At 48.3% G+C, this 17,086-nt stretch overlaps 1 protein-coding gene across 1 annotated transcript; it reads right to left on the bottom strand.

Annotated features, from left to right (window-relative positions):
• Positions 1–172: 172 nt before the first annotated feature.
• On the bottom strand, positions 173–16,069 carry LOC135369734 (uncharacterized). Its single transcript, XM_064603251.1, has 8 exons — positions 15,853–16,069; positions 13,432–13,602; positions 12,819–13,197; positions 10,577–10,835; positions 9,313–10,180; positions 7,022–7,390; positions 5,336–5,825; positions 173–1,083 (listed from the first exon to the last, which is right to left on the bottom strand). Exons 1-8 carry the CDS (start codon positions 16,067–16,069, stop codon positions 333–335), a joined length of 3,504 nt encoding a protein of 1,167 aa, XP_064459321.1. The 3' UTR covers positions 173–332.
• Positions 16,070–17,086: the final 1,017 nt, after the last annotated feature.

Below are 17,086 nucleotides of genomic sequence, written 5' to 3'. Positions count from 1 at the left end.
GTGTACATTCGACGCATTTTTAACCATGTTTGAGAAAACATTAGGTGCTGGACATCGTGGTGTGACTGAAACTGTGTTCTGTCTGCCGACTCTTGGGGCCACCCAAGCTCTTGGGTCCCCTATTCTAAATAACTGCATTCGTTTTACGCTTCGCGCAAATGAAAACTCACGGTGAACTATATATATATATTATAGTATATTAACTACTTTAGTGCTGCGAGCTACTGGGCACAATACATAATCATTTGCGTCGAGAGACGCTCATAAGCTGGACGGGACACTACACTTCATACTCCTCGTCAACCAATCAACCACCTTTGTCCGTTAACAAATTATTCCGCGGCTTCAGGAGGAGCAGGAGCGGAAAGTTTCCTCAAGAAGAACGTCTTGAGAGACCTCCTCCTCGCAACTGGAGCCGGGATGGCCACTGCGGGCGAGACGCCACTCAGCAGAGGCAGAGCTGGTGTCTTCGCTTCTCCTTCAAACAGCGCAGCGATTTGTTCCAGGCGAAGGCGGGACGTATCTGGAAGGAGCGACATCGCCAAAAATAATTCCAACGCCGTGATCGTAGCGATAACGCACAAGTCCACCGCCTCGCTCATAAGTCCCCTCTGGAAGAAGACCTTGACAATGCTGTGCGCGATCCAAGTGGTGCTGTACACAAGCCCGGTGAGGAGTCCGTGGTTCCTGGGCGGGACAAGCTCTGCGGCCAAAATGCCTGGTATGGGCCCGAGACCGAGGGAGTAGCCGATCACGAAAGTACCGACGAAGGCCATAGACAGGCGGGCCAGCAGGTTAGACCCTTTGCCGCTGACTTCGAAGAAATTGATAATGCCAAGGGCGAAGTCACTGATGATGACAGTGAGCGCAGAGAGCATCAAGAGGGGCCGGTGCCCCGCAAGGTCCATGAGGAATGTGGCCGTTAGGGCAAGGATGAGTTGGACAATGCTGACGACGATGCTGACGTTCGGGGCGCTGTCGCTCGCCGTCAGCGCTTCGAGAAACTTGGGAGATTTCATTACGATGTAGCCATAGCCGCACGTCTCCCGTATGCAGAACACCAGGACGGCACAGGTGACAGCCCTGCGGAGAGAAAGTGCTCATACATGTCGGGCTTCGTGTCAAGGTTGGCATATATATGGCGCAGCCAAAGTAGACTAGAGACAAGGAGAGAGGAAGCGCCGCGAAGCAACTGTGGCTATGAGATAGGTACAGATGTGGACAGATGGAAAGAGGACAGCAGGAACGAGTAGGGAACAGGGGGGGACACTGTCTTTGTCCATCGTCCACCACCAACACCACCAACCAACCACCACCAACCAACCACACCATGCCAACCTTATCAATATGGTAAGACACAGAAGGATATCACTCGGGATGATGGTTGGCTGGGAGTGGGCTATGCGGTGAAGTTCTGTTTTAACAGTACACTCTCAGAACAGAACTTCACCGCATAGCACGTTGTGCGCCAACCACTGCCGCGAATGATAGGGTTATCGCTTCTGATTTGAAGAGAGAGAGGGGCGTACGCCTTTTTGTAGCAATTATCATATATCCAAATTGCTACAAAAAGGCATACGTTTCCCTCGCCCTTCGAATCGGAAGCGATAACCCTATCATTCGTGGCAGTGGTTGGCGGACAACGTGCTATGCAGTGAAGTTCTGTTCCGAGAGCGAAAGTTCGGATTGGATTGACTTGGCTTTGACTATTGCGTACGCATGCGTAGCGTCACGTACGCGCGTTGCAGCGACGACATTTGTGGTCTTCAAAGAATACCACAACTGATCAATAGGCGAGATTTCCGAGTGGCACAACGCAGCGATTGGCTGTGGTCGGTATGATAGCTTCACGTTGACAGGAACAACCTGTCTGCTGAAACTGCCTAATTTGAGTTGAGAATGGTTAAAGGTACTATAAAGCAGTCGAGGTGCAACCTATGCAATCAGCATGACGTGAGAGTGCTAGACTCAAAGGTTCAGCACAACAAGTAATATGCGCAGGAGTTTACTCTAAGTATTTTTAATTAGTAAATAAAAACGCAGTCAAGAATATCGGGGCGACGCCTGGTGGGAAGAAGTCCTCAATTTGTCAAGCAACCCTGTAAACAAGGAGACCGATAAACAGATGGCTTTCCTGCTGGGATTTGCAAATAATACCTTTTGAGAAAATGTAATTCGTGTGAAAGAAAATACACAAAAGCCGAATCTTGCACTCCGTAGCTAAACATCTATACCTGGGCCTTGTTCCAGCACCGTGGCGCTGCTATCGTACGTCGCTCTGTTTGGCCCAGAGTCGTGCGCATGAGACATTTTCGCCGCCGTACTTGGCGGAGTTGGCGTTTCGTCGGTCTGCTTCGCCACAGTGTTGTCAGTAGATTTAAATTTGCATTTTTTCGGGAGCTATAACGTCTATGTGAGAAAATTTTGCGGCATTTAACTCCTGAGGACGTACACAATTCAGGGCACACAAAACATCAGGTTGCACCTCGACAGCTTTATAGTACCTTTAACGCCTCCAGAACTTCACCTCATAACACTGTCTCAAATGGCGTCGTTCTCCCCTGTCTCCTTTGGTGATAATCGGAGGCGTGCGCCCTTGTGTGACACCTACGCAGTGACGTTGACGTGGGTGACAAAAAGCCGTACATACCGCTCTTTCGACAAATCTGGAGTGATAACGGTTTGCAGTGCAGTCTTAGAAATGAACTTCACCGCATAGCACGCTCCTAACCAACTGTCATCTCGAATGATATTGTTTTCTGCCCTGAGTTGTTGAAAACCGCAGGCGTACGCCTTTTTTGTGACACTTATGCTGTTCATAATTGTCACAAAAATGGCGTACGCCTCTCGTTTTCAACAAATCAGGGCAGATAACGGTATCATTTGAGATGATTGCTCGCTAGGAGCGTGCTATGCGATGAAGTTCATTTTTAAGAGTGTAGGGTTCAGTGTACAGTTTTAGAGAAGTGTCCGCTCGAGGGGAGATGGCGCCACCTGGTAAGGTTAAGTGAAACTACAATGATGATGGTGATTTGAGTTTCTGTGGGGCAGAGACCACAAGAGACATAGTACATAGTGCGCCAAAACAGACTGAAAGGACAAAATAATAATAATAATAGTAAACCCTGGACTAAGCTTGTATTTCTTTTGAATAAACAAATACCCAAATGCATCGATGTAAACCTACATTCCAAGTTTCAGAGCGAAGAAAATTCGCACCGTGGTGGTGGTGGTGGTGGTCGCACCGTAAAGAGAAAAGAAAGCGAGGTGTGTGTGTGTGTGTCGGGGGGGGGGGGGGGGAGAAAGATCCGCACTGACTCTGACACCATGGACCGCGGCAGGTGTATCTGCCGGAGGCGCAGTCGCGGGTGAGGTCACTTAGATGAAGGATGAAAGGATGAAAGTCACTGAAAAGGTTAGCCAGCTGTAGGGATCGAACCCACATCTGGATTACCGGTCCAGGGCTCTACCAATTGTTTGTTCTAGCCTCAGAACATCAGTTTCTCTCTTGAGGTCACTTAGCTTTCTAGAACCAATAAGAATGACTGAGTCTCTCTCTCTCTCACTCCCTTTCCCCTCTGACGTGAGAGCTAGAGGGAGAAATTCGTTCGAGGGTCCCTATACTCAATGCCACCTATACAGGGTGTTTATCTTTATCCCTTACAGATTGTTTACATAAAAGAAAGCTATAAGAACAGTTTCAATGTCGTTTTTGCAGTTGACTTATACGGCCATGCGGACATCCTCTCGAAGAAAGTACGCGACTATACAAGATGACAAATTTATTATAATATATTAATTGTTAATATATTCTTAGATTATACAAAATTCGGTAATTAGAAGATTTTGGGCAAAAGCGAGATGGCTAAATCTGCCCTGATTTGTTGAAAACGGAAGGCGTACGCCCTTTTTGTGACACTTACGCTGTTAACAATGGTCACAAAAAAGGCGTACGCCTCCCGTTTTCAACAAATCAGGGCAGTAACGATATCATTCGAGATCGTGGTTGGCTAGGAGCGTGCTATATGCGGTAGTGTACTGCTGCCACACATGCATTTGAATCATCATTGAACATTTCGACGCACCCTGCACTTACACAGCTTCATGGCCCGGTGAAGGTCAACCGTTGCACAGAATGATAACTTTGTCATTCCTACTTTGTGGAGAGCGTGGGGCGTACGCCTTTTTGTGTGTGTGTGTGACAATTGACGTAACTGCATAAGTGACACATGGACGCGTACGTCTCCCGCTTTTAACCAATCAGGGGACAGAAAGATGTCATTCGGGACAGTGGTTGGGTATAAGAGCGTGCTATGCTGTGAAGTTCGGTTGTAAGAGCACACAGGCCTATCGAATGCTCTTTGAGAGGTTGACACACTACAGGCTAGATGGCGCTACGCCCGTCCGTCCGTCCGTCCGTCCAATGGGAAAGGCCACAGTATCCATCCATCCATTCATCGTCCGTACACATGACATTCTCGGGTAAACATAAACAAGCCCCTGCCACAACTTCCGATGCCACGAAGACTTCCGGTCCTTCCGAGATGCAAACGATTATGAAATTGGGGAGCGTACGCCTTTTTGTGACAATTATGTACCGCATAAGTGTCACAAAAAGGACAAACATGAGGCGAGAACGAGGTCATTCGGAATGATGGTTGGCTAGGAGGGTGCTATGCGGTGAAGTTCTGTTTTTTAAGAGTGATGTCGACACCGTGCATACCGGAACAAAAAGTAAATTTGTGAACGCCAGCCACATGCAAAAAACCGTAATAACTGTTATACTGAGAGCATGCACTTCTTTTAGGTTTGTTGTGCACCCTAAGAAAAAGGCTGTGGAAAGGTACCACCCAGGTTAGCATAGCGTATGAAAAACGATGTAAAAGGGTGGTAAAACCAATTATCATGTATCCAAATACAAAAAGGCGTACGACCCCCTCGCTCACCGAATCAGAAGCGGTAACTCTATCTATCATTCGTGGCAGAGAGTGAGGTAGCAGGTAGAACTTTGCAACCTTTTAGGCACAACATATGCGACAACTACTACCTCCTAAAGGGTGTAACTGCTATACCCTTTTTTCTGAGAGAGTGTGCATCTGTTTAGATTGCCGTTCAGTTTGATCGTCATTCATTTCAAAGACCACTGAAAATGTTCGTGTGACAGCGAACGTTATTCCCTGCGAAAAGGCGCTGGGCAGACGTGATGGTCCGATGGCGAGACGGTACAGCAAGCTATTTCCATTCACACAATTTACCACACTTCCAGAAACTCACTCTGATGCATCTCACCCCCATTTGGGGTCGCGTGAGGCCAAAGGGAATACGGTCACCTTACCTAGCGCTGGTCCTGCCAGAAATGTACCACGCTTCCATCCGGGCAAACTCCTCCCTAGCATCGGTGTGCTGCGCCCGCAGGTGATACATCGCCTCCAGAGCGTCCGACGTTCGACCCACGTGGTACAGCCAGTGGGGCGTCTCGATGGCGTACTTGCTAGCCAGGAATATGACCACAACGGGCACGCACGATACGGAAGCCAGGAGTCTCCAGCTCAAGAAGTGGCCACCGATGACGGACAGGAGAGCCCCAAGGCTGAAGACAACGTGCAGCGTTCCCGCGAAGAAGCCACGGAACTCTGCCCGGACGGTCTCGGTGACGTAGACAGGTGCGCAGACTGCCACCATTCCGCAGCTGAAGCCTTTCAAGATGCGACCCAAGTACAAGAGGAAGATGGTTCGAGTAAGGATGACGCAAAGCCAGCCCGCACTAAATGCCAGAGCGCACAGGTGAAGGGTGTGTACTGGACCCACTAGCTGGCCAATGGTACCTAAAGAAAGTATAAGAGTACCAGTATGCATATAGGACGTGTTCGGTGAATAAGGGGGCTTGACTTCTAGTGTGATTGTTATCAATTTCATAGGACGCGTTTCTGTATGCCGTATATACAGCAGTAATCACAGCACAGTGTAACGTGTACCTTACACTTTCTATCTAGAACCTTTACCTTGTAGACATACATTGTAGATAGATTGAGTTTTATTTCCAATACCTGTGCTGTGCGACAACCCACAAATGCCGACAGTGCAATACACCGTTCCTTCTTTATGCATATAGGCACGCTTTTCACACGCGCATCAGCATATTATACGTAAATATGGGGTATTCCACTTTGCCGCTTACCGCGTTCTTAATCTAATACGTGCACTAAACCAGGTTTTAAGCATTGCAAATACTTTTTGCCTATACGTTGTATATTCGATATGTAACCAATAGTAAAGGGCTTGACCGGGACGATAAAAGTCTTACTGGAAAAAGACCTAGGCTATGATGACTTCGCTCATGAGGGGTATATATGACTTGCAGCTATATAGTTTGGGACTGCCTACACTGCTTTTTAGCCTTCTTGCAGAATGTAACAGAGCACCGGCAACCGTGGATCATCTAGTGGCGTGTCCGCTTACTGGTTCCAACTTTGCTGGTTCGATCCCAGCCGAGGACGTCAGCAACTTCATGGCATGGTATACAAGTTGGGGCTGAACTAGACACTTCTACTAGCGGCAATAGCGGCGATGTTTGGCAATGGCCGATATCGGGTTAGATGAAGTTAGCCTAGATGAACTTTAGCGAGGTTAGGTTGTGTTGGGGGCACCGAAGCCCTAATCTGGTCCCGGTACTTAGGCGAGGTTAGGTTAGGTTAGGTTAGGTTAGGTTATGGAAGCGAAGCCCTAATCTAGTGGCCGTTAGACTGCGCCGCCGAAGTGTGGTTGCCGTAGGTTATCCCAAGTTGCTATAATGCCTTCCGCGAGGGACATTAAAACGTGCTGAGATTTCCGTGCGCATCGAAGGGCCCTAATGTGTGCAAAATTAATTTTGCAAACCAACCACTGTGGATAGTTAATGATCATGTCCCGTGACGTAAAGCCATAAACTGCCATGTAACACAGCGATTAGCGAATGTGCAAAACATGTGTCCTTGGCATTTCTATGCCCTCTTATCAGACGTCCTCGCTAGCTTACGCTCACCTCCTAGGATGCATCCAGCAATGGCACCTGCGTCCAGAAAGAAAGTAAACCACTCTGACTGTGAATCTCCAAAGTCGAAAGGCGGAGGGTCAAAGCCGCGCATACTGCGCTCGGCAGACACTCCGTATGCCATGACGTTTCCCAAGCACAACACTGCAACCCACGGGGCAAACATGACATGCAGGTAGCCGCTGCTCAGGTGCCTTAGGGTTGGCTTGATCTCTTCGGGGACAACAGAGGCAGCGGGAATATTGTTCAAGTTCATGTCCTCCTCTATCTGTCGCGGTGAGAGATCGACACATGAGCACGCGACCAGATCGAATGGTTCTTCTTCTTCTTCCCATGGAGAATGGCCATTAGCCACAAGGGAGATTGGCCAGGGTTATGGAATTGACTAACTAGACTATGGCATAACTATGACTTTGATCACGACCTACTACTATACTAGAGCACGACCTACTCTATACTAGTATAGTAGAAGGTCGTGTACTAGAGACCTGGCCATCCGCAAAACTCCCAGCACCGGGGTAGTAGTTCTGACAATCGCCGCTTGGCTATGTGATTTGGCGCTAGCTCGCACTATTTGTTACCACGTGACTTGCCGAGACCGCGGCAATACATGGCAGGCTGTGTTGACGACGACGAAGCAATAAGCGTAGCGCGTGCTTAGCAACAGCCTGTGTAGCTATGGCGGGCTAGCACGCCATAGTGTAGCACGAACGACGGTGGCAAGAGTGACAGTGTCATTCCCTCTCCCCAATAATGCTATGTGGCGCTTGCAGTGGTCACTACCGTAACTATCCCATGACCCGGCTCTCCCATAGGCGATCGCCAGTTGTCCCGGTCTCTAGTATAGAGTAGGTCGTGCTTTGATTGCACTATGGTCACTGCATGTGTACATGGCCGCTTCTTCCTCACACTCTAGTGTAGTGAAGGGTCTTTGGACCGTCGTGTGATCTACCTGCCGAAAGGTGACAACAAGTTGCGCGGTGTGGAAGTGCAGCAGTTATTGAAGCTTCTGGGACTTTGTAGAGAAGGATGACAGCTAGGAAGTACAGCAGGTACCATGTCTGCCGTAGGGGAATAAAGGAGCAGAAGCACCAATTTAACCATACTGTAATGGGCGTTGATGGAGTAGAGTATCGCCCCTATGGTGATGAAACTCCGCAATCATCGCCATTCAAATAAATTTGTTGTTGTTGTAGTTAAAGCTTTTCTGGTACAGTCCAGTCTTGGGGCAGCATCGGCGCTGGACATCCGCTGATGCCGTGGTATACACCCGCTACTGATGAAGTCCATTGTTGCCCACGACCATAAAGTTCATGAAGTCCACGGTGCATATGTGCAACTAGCCCACCTACACTCTTACAGAAGAGGGTGGAGTATAGTTACACCTTTTAGGAGGTAATGGTTGTCGCATATATGTTTGTGCCTAAAATGTTGCAAAGTTCTATATACCTGCTCACTCTCTGCCACGAATGATAGGGCTACCGCTTCTGATTCGGTGAGCGGGGGCGGCGTACGCCTTTTTATAGCAATTCGGATACATGATTATTGCTTTTACCACCCGTTTACACCCTTTATGAGACGCTATGTTGACGTATAGCTGTAGAAGTTACCACCTTTCCACACCCTTTTTTCTTAGAGTGCACTGCAATCCGTGCGTCTAGCCCCGAACCGATCGAGTCTCACTCTATGCCTGTTGCAATGAGTCAATCAATGCGTGGATGCACTGTTTGCGACTTATCAGACTTTTGTTGGGCCTATTTTTGCTGTTTCAAGGTTGCATTATATTAAGCTCCTTTCAATTGCAAGTAGGCAGTTGTCCTGTCTATAGTCCTTTTCGTCCCCGCCAGGTGTACTCTGTACTGCTTCTAGCTTCGTATGAACTGCAGTCACCAAGTAGACCACAAGTTCGCCGAGTGACTGCTTTTTTGTTTCCGTCGCGGAAGGGCGTCGGGGGTAAGATCACGTCAAGCACGAGTCTAAAAGCGCATATCAAATCCCGATATGATAGTGAGATCGTGGATTCTAAGACGTAAAGGACAGCCATCCTTAGGACTTGTGGCATATAACCAAGCTGAGGGGAAGACCCAGTCGCTGCTGTTCTTCTAACGCACCTCTTCTAACGCACCTCTTCCCCACGCATTTCCACTTCCTGAAACTATGGTTATTGATATATTGCTGTGTAATTGCACCCGCACAAGATAGTTGCAAGATGATAAACGAGATAAGACAGAAACGTGCAACACAACATTTACTCAACTGACTTATTCGATTTATTCATTTGCCTCGACGTTTGTGATCGGGTGTCATATTGCCTCCACTCTTACCAGGAGACTGAGGCTTTCCCTTCTGCTTGATGTCGTGCTTCTTGTCTTCTTGATTATCTTGTCTCATATCGTACGATTTCCGATCTGGCTTGGTACGACTCGCTTTATCGACTTTATCCTCCACCACCTTATTAAATTTAACACGCGCGATATCATCGCTAGTTATCTCTGGTTTGATAGCATCCTGTTTATCTTGTCCGAAGTCGATGAACCTGAAGGGCTTATCGCCTAACCTATACTCCTGTTCACTCTCGTCCATTGCTTTTTCGGGTCCAATAGCGCCGAAGAGCTTCCCCTGCCTCGTACCGTGGAGTCTAAGGTCTTCGTACTCGGCTGGCGTGGGAGTATCTGGAACTTCTTTCAGAAGAATAGCTTCTAGGGTCAATCCGTTCGTCTCGGGAAGAAACGGAACCAGAAGCGCAAGTGCGACGACACTGGTGGCACAAAAGAGCCACGTTGAACTGCCCTTCTGCACCTCGTCTCGTTGGTCTTCCTGCAGCATCGTCACCGTGTACGCGCAGGCCCAGTGGAAACCAACCACGCTGCCCATGAGGATGCCATAGCCGCGGCACGTGACCAATTCGACCACCGCGATCCACACAGCTGGCCCCAAGCCGATCGAGAAGCCAACGATGTAAAGTGCTATGAGCATGGGCCTCATAATGTGAACGAACCTAGTTTCTTCGTCCGTGGTTACCTGCTCGAACCATACGTCGGTCAGTCCCATAAGGATCAGCATTAAGAGGCACAGAAAGGACGACGTGATGATCATGAAGCGACGTCCCAACAGGTCCAACAGGTCGATAGTTGCGGCGGTGGCTATTACCTGTCAGTGGGAAAGAGCTATATAGTTGTGTGGGTCGTTATAGAGTCACTAAATAGGAGTATAGAGTAGAGACACTGAGCCACGCTGGCGAGTGAGCCCGCCATCTTGGATCCGGCGAGGCTACGTCGCGTAGCAACGGGACGCCAATCCCCTCCCCCCCCCCTTCTCCGGAGAACAGCGCAAACGAGCCACCTAGGAACCGTGGAAACCGGTTTTGGAAGGAGAGGACCCAACATGGACGGTGCGTTCTTGGAAGGAGAAACCACGTGACACGATCGGTCCAATCGCGGACACTGAACGGCGGCTACGGCGCGGAAAAGGAATGCGATACTCTGTACCCCTATTTAGTGACTCTATGGGTCGTTATAGGCGCGCCACTCGTTCGCTCGCTTATACCTGTAGTAGGGCAACGATAATGCTGCAGTCATGAGGGGATAGCTGGATTCCTAGACTGAGAAACGTCGATGACGCGTAGAAGATGATGGAGTTGATACCGGAGAACTGCTGTAGGAACAGGAGATGCAAACCCATGATGATGTTGCTCTTGGGCGTCTCGCGACTGGGGAACGTCTTTTCAATCTCCATCCATTCTTCCTCTACCATCCCTGAGCCGCCTCTGCGGAGAAGCTCGAGTGTCGACAGAGCTTCTTGCTTCCTGTAATAGGTCGTTGTCCTTCCATTACTTCATTACAAGGAAACGAAACCATGGTTCGGAGCATGTTCTAGGACAGCTGTCCAGGAACCTCCACGGACGTACATATTTTTTTGCTGTTATCACGATATGGATACTTCACAGTGGCGAACGAAAAGGTTCGATACAGGTGATGTACACAGCGTTTTCCCGCTATATATCCGCCACGATAATCGACGACCAAGTTCATTGAATACCGACTCATAGGTGGTGTGCTACGAGATGCCCCTCAGTTTCTCGTCTTCCGCCTAGGGGTGTTGTAGCGGTTTATCCAGAATCCCAAGCACGGAGGGGTGTTGGAAAAAATTGGGGGTGGGGGGGTCATTATTATATTTACGTCATTACAGCTTAACATATCATTACCGACATGTGTCTAAAGCTGAAATCGCAAGGGCACCCCCTGTATGCACCCCCAGGGCACCCCCTGACTGTAGGGGGTACATACGTGAAAAAATTTAGGGTGGTGTCACTGAACATTAGGGGGGTGAAGGGGGTTCGGAATAAATCAATGGAGTGTTGACATATAGCATGCACTCCGGAAAAGAAACAACGAGCACGGGTATCCCGTAGCGCGCGAGAGCAGCGTCTGACCTCCAAACCCTCTACAAACCCTCCACCTCCTTCAAAGAGCGTGTAAGTGAGCGAGGGAAGTCAACGTCACTTTGTGACGGTCGCAATTCCGATAGGAGGGCAAATCAGGCGACTCATGGAGAGAGGTAAGGCACACGTAATGGAATCGAGGCAAAGATGCAGACGCCATGTTCCTTCACAAGTGGATCCATTCACGGCTGGATTCTTCATTTTTGTTAAGCAGTTTCAATTTGTCCTCCGCGTGCTACACTTCGGAATCCATCATTTTACCTTGAAAAAAAAAAACAACAAAAAATTGCCCATCTGATCCTTTGACTCGTTGTCGAACTCTGTTAAACTCACCTCCTTCGTCTTGTTACCTTTCCTCCACCTCCAGTGTATCCTTAAGCGTGAGGTCACTTCTCTCCTACGCTTATATGTAATAAACCTCTACCCGAGAAATATGTTTGTAACTCAAACATCGCCATGCCAGTACTAGACAGCTGTTTCGGCCTTGTTGGGCCTCATCAACAGTATACGCAGGCAGGCAACGTTTGAGTGGATGGCGTCAGAAGGTCACGTAACATCACGAAACGTCATCATGACGTTGGTAGACAGACAAACCGAAACAAATCGTAAGGAGAGGGGTGGGTTCCACGAATGGGCACGTGTTTGCTGTCTCCTATTGAGGGAAAAGTAGGACTGAAAGTCGCGTCCCTTTCAGGGACCACAGTAATCCCCTCAAGAACATGACTTTCTTGCGCGACCTTATTCGCCCCTATATAGCTTCGGACCTCTCCCTGCTGGTAAACAAATGACGTCAGTGTGTTTGACAGCGCCACCAATTTGGTACGCTCGAAGCTAGGATGCGAACACGGTCGCGCCCGAAAGCCACGGTCTTGAGGGGATTACGATGGACCCCTGAAAGGGGCGCGACCTTCGGTCCTACTTTTCTTCAGTAGGAGGCAGCGAACAAGTGCCCATTCGTGGAACCCAGCCCTCCCCTTCAGATTTGTTTCGGTTTCAGTCTACCAACGTCATGATGACACTGACGTCATTTGTTTACAAACAGGTAGAGGTTTATTATACGCTGGGAATGACTCATAATGACCATCTATCGGTATAAAGCGTTGTTTTGTATCGTACACTGCTCTATTTCTGAATGTTATTTGTATTTATGTTCTGTATGTTTTGCAACGCATGTTTTGTTTTAATGTTTTACATTTTCTGTGTGTGTGTGATATCTTTATGTATGTTTGCTTAGGATGTGTTTTATAGTACGTTTCGTTATATGTCGTGATAAGCGCCAACACTAAGGCCCTTATGGCTGTACTTGGGCACAAATAAAATGATTAATACAAGGCCAAGGATACTTACTTCTCATTGAGTAATAGCCAGCGGGGAGACTCGACGCTGAGGTAGACAACGGGAACCATCAGTATGGGAGGCACAATACTAAACAATGCTATCCGGGACCAGCTCAGGTACCGTCCCAGGCAGAAAGAGTAAAAGATGCCAATGACGATGCCAAGCTGCACGACGCCTCCGTAAAAACCGCGGTTCTCAGCGGGTGATAGTTCGGAAATGTAGACAGGAGAAACCATGGAAACGACTCCGGCGAAGAATCCCGTCGCCAGGCGGCCAAAGTTTATCTGGACGTCTGTTTCCGAGAAGAACATTCCCAGCCAGGACAGGGTAAAGCCTCCGGAACAGAGATACAGCGTTGGTCTGCGGCCCATGTATTGCGACGTAGGGCCTGCGTTACGAGCGATGCGTATAATCGACGCTACGTATTTTACGCTATACCCGATAACGATAACCCGATAATCCTCCAATCTTATTTCGGCTTTTAAGAACAAGCAGATCATTTGGTGCACAGAGAGACATGGATATACGCTTTCCCAGTTCGTTCATTTACGGCTTCTACGGTACCCATTTCTCGCTACCAGGACAGGGAAACCAAGACCCATGTTCCTGTTGGTATATATACCTCCCACAATGCAGCCAAGGATTCCTCCTATTGGGAAGACAGAGCTGAACCAGAACATCTCGTCGTGGTGAAGTACGATAGAATGTTCCTCGTCGACGTCTACGATTTGGCTGCTCAAGCTGGTGGATGCTGGTGAAGAGTAACCCAGGGCAGTTCCCAGGCAGACAGACGCTGGGTAAAAAAAAGAAGGTATCACTAATACTCAAGCTCCCAAGCACATAGATTGAACATTACATCCTTACAGGTGATGAGAAATAGCGAACGACAAAGCGTCGTGAAAGTTCCTGTGCTGGCTATATCAGAAGCCATATAGACACGTGACTTCTCAACGCATGCGCAGATTGCAGTTAAACGCTGAAGACTGATTCTGCAAGGGAAGACTTTTCACAATTTCTTGGTCCGGACATGGCTAGAGCAGGGGTGGGGAACCTTTGCAATCCTAAGGGCGCACATCTGACCACCACCCCTCGTCGTCTTTTTTTTTTTTTTTTTGCCAGGGGCCGTATTTGAAACCATTTCAAAGAAAATCTAAACTATAGCCTGTCGCAATAATTAACCAGTAGAACAAGCTGAAAATATCTTTAACTATTACTTTTTAACCGTAATGTACTGAAAGCTCGCATTTTCCATGTCTTGTTGCATTCACATGGGAAGAGTACAGTAAACACCTTTTGTAAATTTTATTAAGAGCGGGAAAGGCGACGCAGAGAGTGCGCTTTTGCCGTGCCTAAGTCCTGGATAACCTCTCCTGAAGCACCTAAACAACAACACATCCTAAGCACCGGAATTGTCGTGCGCTTGGTCGCCGCTGGGCGGCACCAGCAACTGGGCCGCAAGCAGGTCGCGGTTTCTCCACCCCTGGGGGTCTAAGGGGATTCCTCCAGATAGATCTACGCATACCACCCTCGCCCCCCACATTGAACGCTATCGCCAACAAATTCATCAACACCTTGCGTTCATTTACAACAACGCGAACAAGTTTGATAGAGGATGTAGCTACGTGTAGCGGGCTGAAGGGTTTGACCGTGTGTGCTTTGTATAGCAACTGAATGTTTTTGAATTCGATGTTGCGGGTCGAACAGGGAAGCAGCACGACAATGCCCACGGCGTTCTTTCGCCGGCCTCTACCACCTATAGCCACCGTAAAACCTCTTCATAGGCGCGGTACATGTCTGAAGCACCGCGCCTGCACTGGAATCCTCTGGACACTATACGCACGTGCCTGAACTGCAAAAGCACGGAGACACGAACATTTATCCTGTTTTTTTGTCGAGCGCGGAAACTACGCATCACGACTGCCGTTCCGGGCGTCGACTTCCCATCGTAACGCACCACTGCGTCATCGATTTCGGTTCCCAAACGCGTACACCTCGGCTGCGACTCATGAGCTTTGGCGTCTTGGCTGTCGTCACAACACCAGAATATACATGGAAGAGGCTGGTCGTTATCCTACCAAAGTAGTGCTTTATTTTGCAGATCTGCCAAGAAAAAAAGAAAAGAGAAAAGGTACCTGTCCGCCTCTATGCACGCGTATGCTTCCAGTACGTTGTGCTGCCAGGGAAGGGCGTGCAACAGATTTATGCTATTTGGATATGGTGCAACGTGTTCAGCGAATTAAATCTTATCGATGATTTGACTACTTGTGAGAACATAACCCGGGAGGGGATATAGCAGTGCGACCGATGCATTGTTCTTCTGTCAGCAAATGGCACTTGTACCAACGTGCTTGGAAATATTGGCAAATGACGAACTGAAATGAGCAATATTTATTTTGAAGTTTGATTCGAAAATAACGTATAGTCCGCAGGCTACGCGAATGTCAGCTGAAAACACGTGGTCTGATGCCAGCACTGCCACGGAGCGGGTGGGCATTCAGCAGGGCCATAGAGGAACCTATCGTTGACTTGGTCTACCCTAACACAGTCTAGTCTAGCCTATAGCCAAGCCCGATCGAGATCGCCACCTCCTCGCCTCGGAGTTCACTGGAGCGCTTACGATGCAAGTGGAAGCTGCTGACAATCAATTCACTAACAGGGTCTTACTGACAGTGGCAGAGACAGTGGCACAGGGTCTTATACTGCCACTGAGTGGCACGGCTGGCTTCAAATTCATTTATACTGATTTCCTTTGATTTAGGTAAGAGTGTCGCTGTAAATACGAAACCTGCTTATCAATAAAATCAATAAAACGCAGTGCAGAGCGAGAGACACTGCACGAGCACTGAGATTTCATCGATTTCAATGCAACACCAAACAGCCAAGATTTTAACATTAAACTGTCCATTAATTCCTCGTGGTTGACCCAGGATACACCACTGGAAGGTGCTTCTTACAAACAGTGGCTATGTTTGGCTGTATCACTGTCCACTCAAATCGAATCGAACTTCCCTTCAGGGGGTTGAGGAGGGGAGGGGCAGCTTACCCATCCATGCACCGGTGAATGAGATGTAGCAGACCGTGGTGATTGACGATGGTGAAGTAGTGTGTTCTTCGGTGGTGGACTCCTTGGGCTTTCCAATAAACAAAACTGGCATCGCAAAGGAAGAACTTGGCTCGTATGGTTCGACGAGGGGGCAGATCAGACGCGCGTGCTTGTGCCATGCACTCTGACACGAGTCGATGGTTCTTCTTCTTCCCATGGGAATTGGCCAGGGCTATGGAATGGACCATTTCCGACAACGCGTATGCGCGTGCCCAGCCCTTGCGTCCGCCATGTTTGGGTGGAAAACATCACTATGCACCCACCTGCGGGAGACTGCCATGTTCATTAGGGGGAGATAATCGGTTTCAAGGTTACGCGGAAGGTTCTTTGTGTGTTTGTGTGTGTGGTTCTGTTTTTGATGTCTGCTTCTTATTCTACCAATCAAGATGACCATTGACACAAAACAAAACATTGACAAAAGACAACATTGCAAAACGAAAAAAAAAAAAAGAGAAAGTATTTTGTATATGTCTTTCAACCCACGTGTGCCATGCCCCATATGACTTCAGACTTCAAACCAACTATAACCAACCAACAACTAACTAACCAACTCTCGCTGGACTGTTATAGTCCAGCAAACAACTCTTTTCGATGGTATAACAACAACAACAACTTTATTTTCGGCCTTGGAGAGTGGGGAGTTTTCGATGGTATGGACACTACATAACATTTCGTTGTTCGTCCATCACACTTATAAATGAATCATGGCTTAACGGGAACGGCATACTTCTTCTCATCGACATTGTTTTATTATAGCCATGCCAGTTACAAAAACGTACATATGGTTGTACAAGTTGTAAACGTTCAACGTTGTACTCAGCTGGACAAATGAGGTCCAAGTAAAAGATTGAGCCGCAGCCGGAATTTCCGAACAGATTGTTATGGCAGCAAGGAAGAGAAGGAAAAGGCAAATAACCTAGTATAGGTCGTGGGAAGAAGAAGAAGAAGAAGAAGAAAAGCGCCTGGTCAAGTGTCCGATACTTGGATCCGACTTGGCCTTAGTCCCCATCATTACTGCACAGACATAAACAAACATCTCACACCCCTTTTGTCCTGGCCAATCTCCCTTAGTGGCTCACGGCCATTATCTCATTGGTAGAAGAAGAAGAAGAAGAAGAAGTGTCAGCATAGGACGAGACTTCCTTCAGCAGAAACAGAGTATTCCTAAAGCGGA

This window comes from Ornithodoros turicata, chromosome 10 (genome assembly GCF_037126465.1).
Source record: "Ornithodoros turicata isolate Travis chromosome 10, ASM3712646v1, whole genome shotgun sequence".
NCBI lineage: Eukaryota > Metazoa > Arthropoda > Arachnida > Ixodida > Argasidae > Ornithodoros > Ornithodoros turicata.
This window is presented reverse-complemented; position numbering and strand designations above follow the sequence as displayed.

Bases quoted from the DNA above. Each gene is read 5' to 3' on its own strand.
- LOC135369734 (XM_064603251.1), bottom strand. From the start codon at position 16,069: ATGGGAAGAAGAAGAACCATCGACTCGTGTCAGAGTGCATGGCACAAG. The intron at 10,836-12,818 runs GTAAGTATCCTT...GACCTATTACAG, and splicing joins TGGCTATTACTCAATGAGAA to GAAGCAAGAAGCTCTGTCGA. The intron at 1,084-5,335 runs GTAAGGTGACCG...TTCTCTCCGCAG, and splicing joins TCTGGCAGGACCAGCGCTAG to GGCTGTCACCTGTGCCGTCC.